This window comes from Camarhynchus parvulus, chromosome 6, assembly GCF_901933205.1.
Source record: "Camarhynchus parvulus chromosome 6, STF_HiC, whole genome shotgun sequence".
NCBI classification, from domain to species: domain Eukaryota; kingdom Metazoa; phylum Chordata; class Aves; order Passeriformes; family Thraupidae; genus Camarhynchus; species Camarhynchus parvulus.
Window position 1 is genome coordinate 322,515 of NC_044576.1, and position 12,384 is coordinate 334,898.

At 50.1% G+C, this 12,384-nt stretch overlaps 1 protein-coding gene across 2 annotated transcripts in view; it reads left to right on the plus strand.

Annotated features, from left to right (window-relative positions):
- Positions 1-12,384, plus strand: part of UNC5B (unc-5 netrin receptor B) — a 60,140-nt gene that overhangs the window by 36,407 nt on the left and 11,349 nt on the right. For both annotated transcript variants that reach the window (XM_030951120.1, XM_030951121.1), the window contains exons 2-3: positions 4,952-5,173; positions 10,630-10,773. In XM_030951120.1, the coding sequence (XP_030806980.1) occupies positions 4,952-5,173; positions 10,630-10,773 (366 nt within the window). The remainder of the gene's footprint in view (positions 1-4,951; positions 5,174-10,629; positions 10,774-12,384) is intronic.

A 12,384-nucleotide genomic window follows, 5' to 3' on the forward strand; every position in this document is an offset into this window, starting at 1 on the left:
AGGAGCCAGAGTCATTCCCATCCCTGCTGGGGGATTGGGAAGGGGGATTGGGAAGGCACATGACTCCTCCTGTGGTGCTGCAGATAAGCTGTCATATAGGGGTTTTTTTCATTTCTCCAGGAGGATTTTAACCCACCTGGCAGGTTTAACTCTTCCCTGCCCGGCCTTCCCAGGAGCCCTGAGGCAGGCAAGGAGGTGGGGAGGTGGAGGCAGAAGGGGTTAAGCATCCACAGCCACCGAGATTTAGCTGGAGAAACGAAGGCATCCCAGCCTAATCCCTGCATCCTTCCGTGGCTTCCCTGCCTGCCTGGGACCGGCAGGAGGGAGGGGTGGCCGTGGGTGATGGGCAGCCACTAATGCTCCTGTAATCTTCCAAATATTTGGAGGGATAACAATTGCAGGAGAGAGGATTTTAACGCTTTCCTGGGGAGGTTTGCTCGGCCGTTGCTGCAGGGGGAGTTACTTCCCGGGCTTGCCATCCTCAGTGCCACGTGTCTGGGGTGATGGAGGGGGGTTTAAGGCTGGATCCCACCCCGGTGCTGCTCCCTTTGGGGCATGAGGTGGGTTTGGGGTCGTGGGTCTTGACAAAGTTGCAAAGGCTGGCTGGCAAACATCTGCAAATCACCCCCCAGGGAACAGATGCTGCAGATAATCCAGCTCAGCCCCAGCAGATTAAAATGTGTGATGAGGGATGGGGAGAGGAAAAGAAGTGCCTGTTCCCCTCCTCCCTTTTCCTCTCCTTGCTCCTACTACAGGCTTAAGGATTTGGTCCCGTGGGTTGAGCTGGGAGCTTCCCCCTCTTTTTTGTCTCTCCCTGCCCACAAAGAGCTCCAGACACCCCAGAACACCGTGCCCCAAAGTCGTGTGAGATTGTGGGATGGTGACAGCCTGGGACTTCCAAAAAAAAACGCCAGAAGAGATCTGGGAAGCAGGCACCCACCTCCAGCAGGAAGGAGGGAAGCCAGCAGATGGGAACCCCCTGCAGACGTCTGCCAGGGAGATGATTACAGGCAGCGGAGCGCGCTCTCAAATATTTATTAGTTTGTCACTGCTGGGAGTTTTATTGCTGGTGTGATTGCAGGACTGGAAATCCCGGCTGTGCAGGGCTCCTTTCCTGCTTTCCCATGCAACAGCATCTCCCCTGCCTGCTGCTCCTGTGGGTCACTGGGACACAGTGTCACCCGGGGTGGCACCGGAGCCGCGGTGGCCTCTGCAGGTGGTGGAGTCGCACCCCTGGGAAAGTTCCTTTTTCTGGGTTTTGCAGTTGTTGCTGGGCAGTCAGGGCACACAGCAGCAGCAGTTGTTCCTGCACAAGCAGCGTGTTCCTCCCCCCAGTGTGGATTTTTTGGGGGGCCCCCATGAGTGCCGGCAGAGGCAGAGGTTTCCCATGCGGCGGGTGGCAGCGGGGATGAAAGGCTGGCTTGATGGCTTGTGATAAATGTGCCCAGCATGCTTCTCCTCCCTTTTCTCATCCAAAGTCCCCCTTGTTCCTACGCCTTAATTCTTCCCCAGTGTGTTTAAATAGCAGCGAGTGTTTCATGCTGGAGGAAAACGCCCTGCCCAGCTGCAAATGGTTTTTTCCCTGCTAATTTCTGAATGGAAAAATCACCCTCCCCCTTGATTTGCTCCCATCCATGAGTCTGGGGAATCTGTGGGGTTAGGCTCCATGGCACTGCCCCAGTTGTGAGTCTGCCATGAAGAACCCATCATCCTTTTCCCCTGGCTCCTGTTCAAGCTGCTTTTTTGGCCCCACATTTTTACTGGAGAGAAACAAAAAATCCCTCAGCTGTCGTGAGTTTGCAGGATTTTAACCTTCCTAACATGCTCCTTGCTTTAAAGGTTCAGGTGTTTTGGGTTCAAACCTTAAACCCACCAGGTTTTTGTAGCCACCAAAAGCAGGTGTTGGATCTGGCTGGTGACACCATCCTGTTTCCCCACCTTCATCCCAAAGTCACTGTGCACAAGTGGAGAAGAACCTTGAAGTTCTTATTTAGGCAGAGCCCCTCTTGGAGCAGGGTCTGGATGGGACTTTTGGTGCCACCACGCTGTCTCAGCCCCAAACATTGTTCTGGGAGCCCAAGTGGCTCCCCTGCAGCCTTCACCATTCCCGTGCAGTTGATCCTGGTGAGTACAAATCCTGTCTCCTGTTAGAGCTGCTTTTTTGGCCCCAGATCTTTCCTGGCCAGAAACAAAAGATCCCTCAGCTGTTGTGAGTTTGCAGGGTTTTAACCTTCCCAACATGCTCCTTGCTTTAAAGGTTCAGGTGTTTTGGGTTCAAACCTTAAACCCACCAGGTTTTTGTAGCCACCAAAATCAGATGTTGGATCTGGCCGGTGACACCATCCTGTTCCACCTTCATCCTCGAAATCACTGTGCCCACATGGAGAAGAACCTTCAAGACTCAGCATTTATTTAGGCAGAGCCCCTCTTGGAGCAGGGTCTGGATGGGACTTTTGGTGCCACCAGGAGTGTCTCAGCCCCAAGCATTGTTCTGGGGGCCCAAGTGGCTCCACTGCAGCCTTCACCCTTCCCGTGCAGATGATCCCGGTGAGTCACAAATCTGGATTTCCATCCCCATCCGGCCGTGACTCATCCCCCTCCCAGCTCCTCTTGGATGACCTAAAGTCTTGTTCAGCATCACTAAAGTGGTGATGAGGTGGGGGAAAACATATCCTTGGTGCTGGCTGTTGGAGAAGGATCTCTCCTCCTGGCCTGTGGATTTGGAACAGGGCCATGAACACTTTGGGTGTCACCTCCATAGGGGAAGATCCTCCCAAAAACTGGCTCTTGGGGATACCTGTGCTCATTCCCAGCTGCCAAGCCCAGGTCTGACTTTGCCACAGGGATGCAGGGAGCATCGTATCAGGGAGGTTTCCACACAAACCTGTGAGTGAAGTTTTGTTGGCTGCCTCTGCTGCCAGTTCGATTATCTCCCGCCAGCCCCCTTTGCCAGGGAATTTAGAGCCATGGCATCAAAGCGGTTTTTAAAATTAACCAAAAAAAAACAACACACAAACAACAGAACAACAACCCAGTGGATGAAAAATTGATTAGCAGATTAAAAAAGGGATGTTTGCTGCTGTGACAGGTGAATGGCTGCTCAGCAGGAGCAGTGGCCTGATGGTCACAGGGAGCAGTGTGGGGATTTTGTTTCCAAGATTTTGTTCAGGGTGGGGGTCACACACCTTGGCATTCCCTGTCTCCCTGCCTGCCACAGGGCCTGGGAAAATTACAGGTCTGCAAATGAGATGGGGAAGGAAATAACCAGCAGCAGAGAGGTGGGGAAGAGCCAGAGAGAGAGAGAGAGAAATTAGCCCAGAGTTTAATTCATTGTTTCCAAAAGAGCAGTTAATGGATTATGACAAATGTCCTACCGCTCTCCCTTGGTGCTGTGTTAAATGGAAATGGAAAGTCAATTTTCCTAAATGGATTTTAAACGACTGACCTCGTGCTTTTTTTTTTTCCCTCACTGATTTTTGCTCAGGAGGAAGCCTGGTCATCTTGTTTTCTTGGTGCATCTGATTATATTTTTTTTTCTCTTCCTCCTCCTCCTCCTCCTCACAGCTTGGGATTCTGATTCTCTCCGTGCAGTGCTGCTCCTTGCCAAGGGTGATGGAAGGAGTGGGCTCCTTTCTTCTCCCTGCCAGCTCTGGAGATGTTATCGTGGGGCTGGGGATATTTACTGTTTTCCTGCACGCTGCAGTGCCTGGAGTTGAGAATCACAGCTCAGGCTGGGGGAAGAGAGGAGGAGGAAAAGCTCATAACTCCTTTGAGTGTAAAGAAAAGCCTCAAGATGTGACCTGACTGCTAGTGAGATTCCCAGGAACAACAGGTTAAGCAGCAGCATCCTTGGGCACCTGTGTGGGGGTTTTTATTACTCCTGTGATTATTTGGGGTTGATCTTAATGAACTGGAAATGGGTCTCCTGCACATGATGCTCAGCTTCAGTCAGAGCATCTTCCCAAGCTGCTGCTGGGAATGAGGCACCCTGGAGCTCCCATTCCTAAGGGATAACATTCCTTAAGCGCAAGAGCACAAGATTTTTCTTGGCCTGGCATGAGCAGACACGACCTCCAGTTGTTTTTCCGTTTAGATGGCTTTTGAAAGCAAACAAGCAGGAATATGGAGCTCCCCAGGGCACAGCCCCACGTTTTCTGGGATAGTGGGAATACTGGTGGCACCTTTGGGTGATGTTCTCTGGAGGTGCCTGGGCTGGAAGCCGTTGCTCAACTGTTGGGTGATGCTGAAATCCAAGTGCTGGCAGGGGGTGAGATCCCACACACAGCTCCAGTGAAGGTGTGGATGGCTGAGATTTGTCCTGGGGATATGGTCAGCGTTCCCAGAACAAGCCCTGCCAGCGTTTTGCTCAGAGCATGCCCATGCATTGCTCAGGGCTGTGAGGAGGAGGTGTGGAGTGGGGGACACCAGCCTCTTTGGAGCCTCTCTGCGTCCCTGTCACTCTCCATAGATCTGGCTTTGTTTTGCTTTTCCCTTGCAGTGTCCTCTAGTGAGATCACCCAAGTTTAGGCTGGGAGTATAGATGGGGGCCTAGTACTCGGGTGAAACAGGATTGATCCCACAGCTCTGGTTTGCTTTCACAGAACCACTGGGTTGGGTTGGAAGAGACTTCCAAGACTGAGTCCAACCCAGCCAATTAAACCCCCAGTGCCACATCCAGGCTTTCTTAAACACATCCAGGGATGGTGACTCCACCCTGAGCAGACAATTCCAGTACTTTATCACCCTTTTATCACTTATTCCTAATATCCAACCTATATATCCTTTAGTGCAGCTTGAGATTGTGTCCTCTCATCCTGCCAGCTGCTGCTTTGCCTGTTTTTGCTTTCCCACCCCTCCTCATCCGCTGTTTCCACCCGCGTGTGCAGGGCAGGGAGGCAGCAGTGTGGAGGGGGCCGCGGGGCAGCTGCTGAGGCTCTGTGTGTCCCGGCAGGGCTGGAGTACAGCGATGTGCTGCCCGAGTCGTTCCCGTCGGCGCCGGCCGAGACGCTGCCGCACTTCCTGCGCGAGCCGCAGGACGCCTACATCGTCAAGAACAAGCCCGTGGAGCTCGTGTGCCGCGCCAACCCCGCCACGCAGATCTACTTCAAGTGCAATGGAGAGTGGGTCAACCAGAACGACCACGTCACCAAGGAGAGCCTGGACGAGGTCACCGGTGAGCAAAGCCCTCCTTGTCTTGCTGCTTTCCAAGCCCTTTTCTCTCCTGCTGCATCCGTGCTGTTGGTGGTTCTCCTCCAGGCAGGACATTGGTGAAAGCACCATTGTGGCAGCAGCTCTCTGGCCACAGAGAGTAGGCACAGACCTTCCCAGAAAAATCATTGGAAGCTGTGGTGTTGTATTTGCTGTTTGTATTTGGGGTTCCCAGACAAAGGAATGATGAATCGGACTCCATGTTCTTAGAAGGCTAATTTATTATTTTATCATATTACATTATATTAAAAGAATGCTATACTAAAGAATAGAGAAAGGATACAGACAGAAGGCTTAAAAAGATACTGATTAAAAATTCGTGACCCTTCCAGAGTCCTGACACAACCTGACCATGATTGGTCATTAAGTAAAAACAATTCACCTGTTGGATAAACAATCTCCAAACCACATTCCAAAGCAGCAAAACACAGGAGAAGCAATCAGATAATTATTGTTTTCATTTTTCTCTGAGGCTTCTCAGCTTCTCAAGAGAAGAAATCCTGGCGAAGGGATTTTTCAGAAAATATGACGGTGACATGAGAGGTTTTGACTTTAAGACAATCAGGTCTTAGATCCACCAGTGTTCCTATAAGAACTGTAGATTTCTAATAATAAAATGTCTTTTCATGCCTTCTAGATAATTAAGTCAATACTAATCATTACCTGATTGGGAACCTGCTACCACACCCCTTCCACAATCAGGCTTGGGGAAGTCACTCTGCCTGATTTCACTCCTACCCTTGTTCAGGACTTGGGGTTCTTACAAGGGATTTTGAAGGCAGCATGTTTAAATCTGATTTTAAAAGGGAAAAAAAAAAAGGGACTGCTTTTCTACAAAATGCCTAATCAACATGTAGGAGTCATTGCCAGGAGGGGTGGCAAAGGCTGGCAGCTTATGCAGGTTCGCAGAGGGATTAAGTGTTTAATGGGTAATGAGAGCAATTGCAGGTAGGATTTGAAATGCCTGTTGATGGCAAATGAGCTCTTTTCTGCCTCAGAGGATAAATCAGCCTCTGCCTGCCTGGAACGGGGTGAGAAGGTGGTTTAGGCATTTTAGGGGGGGTCTTACTCCATGGGGTTGGGCTCTGCAGAGCTGCTCAGTCCATGCCTTGAAGCATCCTGGCATGGGAACAAGATATGTGGGGTTAGATATATCATGTAAAGAAGAATATTTGCTAAAATTGGGATGCTTTAGCTCGGCACACACCTTTTCTGCACCAGTTTTGATACCTGATCAGGAGTGGAGGAAAACAGTCACATTTCCCCTGTAAGATCTGCCCTCTGCTAATCCCTGCATATGTGGCATCCTGAGGGCTTTAAATCAAGGCAGCCTTTTGAACTGCAGTGGTGCTGGCCTTGGAAGGCAGGCTGGGCTTAGAGGAGAGACTTCACCAGCCTGGAGGAGCCACCACTATTTTGACAGAATCTCCTCTTGCCCCTGTGATTTTTCCTTGCCCTTCCCTGGTATCTCTTGCTCTCCACCCTGTAGTAGCCATGAGCCAGTCTGTGCTCAGGTGCATCCCTAAACCTGCTCTGGAAAGGGAAGATCCTTTCTTTCCTTTCCTCTGCAGCTTTTTGAGCCTTTCCTCCTCAAGCTGCTTTAGCCATTCATGGGGTGTTTTTCCTCTAGAGGCAAAATAGTCAGAGATGCCCAGGCAGGCTGTCCCTTTGCTTCTCTGGAGGCTGACAGGAGCAGGGGACACTGTTTCTCTCATTTTGGGTACATCTCCACCTCCCAGCTCTTGCAGAGGCCAGATTTGAAACCCTCACCACTGTGAGGCAGAGTCAGTGTTGGTCAGTGACCGAGCAGCCTTTGCCAAGGGGTTTTTAATTTATTTATAACATCTGGCCACGCTGGGTGCAGCCAAAGGTCTGTGTGCCCCACACGTGGCTACAGAGGATGCTTAGGGGAAGATCACAGAACCAGGACAAGGAGGGAGCAATGGAGCTGCCCTGTCACCCTCCCAGCTTTCCAGCATTCACCACCAGGCACTCTCAGCTCTGGTGGCAACATCTGAGCAGTGTGGTCCAGCCCTGGGTGTGATCCCCCCTTGTTAATTTGTCTAATTGTCTTTTCCTCTAAGTTTCCCGCAGTGTGGCAGTCATATTTTCTGAAAAAATCCCTTGGCCCAGGATTTTTCTCCTGAGAAGCTGAGAAGCCTCAGAGAAAAAGGAAAACAAATTCTTATCTCATTTGCTTCTCCTGTGTTGTGCTCACATGTGGAACGTTTGGAGATTGTTTATCCAACAGGTGGTTGTTAGGACTCATTTCTCTGGAGCATCCTGTGGGATGCCTTAGTGATGTGTAGTGTGGAAAGAAACACTCTATTTCATAGATTTATGGAGTGGTTTGGGTTGGAAGGGACCTTAAAGATGATCTAGTCCAACCCCCTGCTGTGGGCAAGGACACTCTCCACTAGCCCAGGTCATTCCAAGCTCCATCCAGCCTGGCCTGGAACACTCCCAGGGATGAGGCATCCATCTGTTGCTGTGGAAATTCACTTGCTTTGGTCCAGCATCTCCCTCTCAGATTCCAGCCTGCTGTGTGCCTGCAGTCTGGGGAGGAAGCAGCACACACCTCCTTCATCCAGGCTTCAAAGATGGCATTGCTGCTATCAGGGAGTGAACCAGCAGTGCCTGCAGGTGGTGTGGTGCATGTTAAAAGCTGCTGGTGTGGGCATCTCTGCCTGGCAACCTCCCTAAGGAAAAGGGAGCTGGAACCAAAGTGGTTTAAGGTGGTAAAAAATCTGCATTTGCAGCGCCCGGCGTTGTTCAGGAAAGCTGCTGGAAAGGGCACAGGGGAGAGCTGGGCACAAAGGCACAGGTTAACATGGTTAGTTTTTAACTGTCCTTGCTTAAAAGCTTGGAAAAAGGGACCTTTAAGAAGAAGAAGAAGGGAGGAAAAAAAAAAGGAACTTCTAAGATGACGTATCTTGAATGAGCCTGGCTCAGTAATGCTCTGACTGCGTCTGATCCAAAACATTTCATGCGGAAGAAAGCAAAAATAGGCCAAGTCAAAGAGGATAATTCAGCTGGGTGAGGAGGGCTGGGTGGGGAGGGTGACTCTGTTTGGGTGCCTGGAAGCCCTTAGGAAGTGACTCCTGTGTGCCACAAGCTCTGAGTTCAATTTTAGGAACAGAGGTTGGGCATTTGCAGGATGCTTCCCACCTTTCCAGGGTGCTCATCCCTTCCCAAGATGGATAGGAACCATATCTGCATTCTGAATCCTTTTAAAATCCCAAAAGTGCTTGGCCCAAAAAACCTTTGCTTTTGGGGTTTTCTTGTTGTGGTTCTTTCTTTTTTTTTTTTTTTTCTTTTTTGTTCCCCCTGAATAGTGACAAAATAAATTGTATTTCCTTGTCAGCTCTTCTGCAGGGAGGTGGCAGGGAGACAGTAATTGCTCCTCACAGCACTGGGAGTGAGCTGTAACAAAATTACAGCTGGGGAGTGTGCGGCTCTCGATCACTGTGAAATTGAGGCCTTTTTAAAATAGAAACTGAAAAAAAAAATGGGCAGGTATTGCTTAAAATAAAAAAAACTAAGGCCTGCCCTTGGTGGTGATCATTGGTGCTCCTGCAGTCCAGGGGAACGTGTCCTGGTTGTGGTGGTGTTACCTTTGTCATTGCCCCCCTGCCACGGCCAGGCTGATTTCTTTAAGGTTTTGTCTTGTTATATTTGTATTTGTCTTCTTATATTTGTATTTGTCTTGTTATATTTGTATTTGGCACAGACAGGGGTGGTTTCTCCCCACAACAAAGCATCCTTCAAACCCTGGTGGGTGGGAAGGGGTGCTTGGATGTTGGGATATTGGGAAGATGTGGGAGGGAGCTGGGGGAGGAGGGTGCTGCCTTGAGAAATGCTGAAGAGATTCTGGTCCTGGGGGGAAAAAAGAGGCACTTCCACATGATCCATAGCCCTGGCTTCATCCCAAACCATCCTTCAGAGAGGGAAGTCTCCCTGGTTTGTGAGGTGGCAAGCCCAGAGGAGAAGCCTCCAACCCTCTGTCCTCCAGCTTTGCACATGATTGAGAGACGCGATGCGCTGCTGCACAACTCTAGATCCTAGAGAAAATGTGGGAATTCAACAACTAGTACATTTATTTTTGGGTCCATCAACAGTGGATATTAGGTGCAAACTTCAGAAATTTAAAGGGCCTGACATAAGAAACCTAGAAAAATTAGTGGATGAGGCATGGAGAGTATGTAGTAATAGAGAGGGAGCATATAAGCAGAATATGAAGAAATTTATGGCAGTAATAAGGGCAGAGAAAGGAGGAGAAGACAAAGTTGGTGAAACCAGGGAGGTCCATCCTGACTGGGCAAAGATCAATGTGCATTGTGTAGAGTTTGGGCACTGGAAAAATGAATGTCTGAAATGGAGGAGGGACAAGGGAAGAAGGATGGTTGCTGGTGTCAAAGAGGACTGAGGGGGACCGGGAGATCCTACCTCAGAGGATCCCCTGGTTATAACAGTGAGGCTGGGGGAAGAAGGAAAGAGGGTAAAAATTTTAGTTGATACAGGACCAACATACTCAGTATTGAATAAAACCCTGGTGCCTGTGGGAAAGTGTTGAACTCAGTACATCCCTCTGGGTGTCCAGAGTTGCTGGGACCCCTGTCGGGGGGCTCAGAGACCCTGGTACACAGCCCACAACACCTGCGGGTTTGATTATGACCCGTAGAGCAAATTAACAGCTTTGTATGAAGACCTGAAAGCCACAGAAGAAAATAAAGTTATCACTAGGTGAAGAGGTAGATTTTGGGATTTTTAAAATAGGGGTTTTGGGGACAAGATGGGGGGATTTGGGCCCGTCCAGCCTTTCTTCTTCTTCTTCTTCTCTACCTCCATCTTCTGCTGTGATGTTGGCGCCTTGAGATTCGTTTAGAGTAGAAGCTCACTGTCTAACATAGATGATAGCTATTGGAAACTAATTGTAAGCATGTTATACATAGTTTGTAGTATAAAGAGATAACACTGCCCTGGGGGCCAGAGTGGCTCCGTCTGTCTTGCTGAGCAGACCTCGGCTGGACAGGAGGAAAATTTTTATAGATAAGATACAATAAACAACTCTGAGACTGAAAACTGAAGAACTCAAACTCATTCTTCGAACGTGCGGGCCAAAACAGAGACTTTTCACATATCTCAAGGCTGCAATAAACAGCAAACTCCTGAGAGGAAAGGATTATATTATGGTACAAGGAGCCACTGGCCAATCTGAAAAGGCTTATTTTTGTAAACCCCTTTGGGAAACAACGGGGCACTCACAAATTTTTTTATCTGCCCAATCCTCCAACGGCCCTCTTGGGAAGAGATTTATTAGAGCAACTACAAGGGACTATTATCTTTAGGGATGGAGGGATTACTGTGGGGTACTGCCTCAGTTTCCCCGCTCCTGGATGCCGTGTCTCTGTCCCCCTGCAGGGCTGCTGGTGCGGGAGGTGCAGATCGAGGTGTCCCGGCAGCAGGTGGAGGAGCTCTTTGGCCTGGAGGATTACTGGTGCCAGTGCGTGGCCTGGAGCTCGGCCGGCACCACCAAGAGCCGCCGGGCCTACGTCCGCATCGCCTGTAAGTGCTGCCCCAGGCCTCAGGGCTGAGCTTCCATGTTCCTCACGTCCTGGGCTGCTTCAGTGTGTCATTCTGGGCTGCTTATGAGGGGGTGGTGAGCTCTGTGCGCAGAGCAGGGAGACAAAACAATTCCTGCACTAGCTGGGGACCAAGGACAGATGATCCAAATCTCAGGCCCAAGAGCACAAACAATGTGGGTTGAAGAGAGAAAAACAAGCAGGATGGGACTGCACGGGCTAGAGCTGTAATTGGACGATTAACTCCAATATGAAAATGGAGCAGAACTTATAAAAGTGACTCTCATGCATTTTGTGGCCATTTTGGTTCATCTTGGGTGCAGCCCTGGCTTGGGCTCTTGTGGTGCCCAAAGTGGATCTATTGAGGCCTTTTAATAAATCCCTGCTTTATTCTTTAACTCTGTCTGGCCTCTATTCTAGGTCAGCCTTCACAAGGCATCACTCCCATCTCCAAATGTCCTTCCCCACTTTCTGATCAGTTTGGGATGACCCATCCTTGCTGGATGACCCTGGTTTTCTGTCCCCACACAGCTGTGGCTTTGTTTGTGAGAGTCACCATCCCCACCTGCAGGGTGGTGGCACTAGCTGGCACATTTGCCAGGTCCAAATGACCTTCTCCACTTTGTGATGAGTTTGGGATGACCCATCCCTGCTGGATGACCCTGGTTTTCTCTCCCCACCCCAGCTGTAGCTTTGTTTCTGAGAGTCACCATGCCCACTGGCCAGGGTGGTGGCACTAGCAGGGTTAAGGCTGCAGTGCCAAGCAGCGTGCTCAGCGCTTCCCAGGGTTTTATTATCCTTAATAACCCAACGTTTATTATCCTTAATAACCCACCGGATGGCACCTTGCACGCTCAGCGACTCCGTGTCCTCGCAGTCCCTGCTGTCACATGTCACTGCCCTGAGCTGCTCCTGGGGGTGTCAGCCTGATCAAAGGCCAGTTAGTCAGGCTGGGCACGCCTGAATTTGCTCAATTAGCAGGTGAGATGGCAGAGCTACAGGGGGACAGCCAGGCTTGCCCAGTTCCAAATATTTTGGCTATTAGAGGGGTAATAATCCAACACGTTACCCAAAACAGATCAGCTGTGCTGCCGAAGGGTTATGCTGGGAAAACCACAGACTCAGAGAACCATAGAATCACAGACAGTTTTGGGTTGGAAAGGAGCTTAAAACTGACCTCATTCCAACCCCATGCCATGGGGAGGGACACCCTCCTCTAGACCAGCTTGCTCCAAGCCCCCTCAAGCCTGGCCTTGAACATTTTCATGGTGTTTTTTGGAGCAGAGGATTCCCACATGGAGACAGAGATCTGGGAACTGTAGCAGAGGATTGCAGCACCATCTAGTGATGCTCCTGCTCCTTCCCAGGCTCTGGAACAGGACACTGCTGTGTCCCCCACATCCCGAGGGGCTCTGCTGGGAGGGATGAAGAAACAGTGGATAAGATGAGCTTAGCCCCAAAAGGAAAACACAGGACAGGGTATAAGCTTGCATGCACATGGAGGAGGAAATGTATCATCCACCATGTGCTGCCCCAAATCCATCCTGGAAAACATGGTTCTTCAGCTCCTTCCTCCCAGGGCACGTTTTGCCCT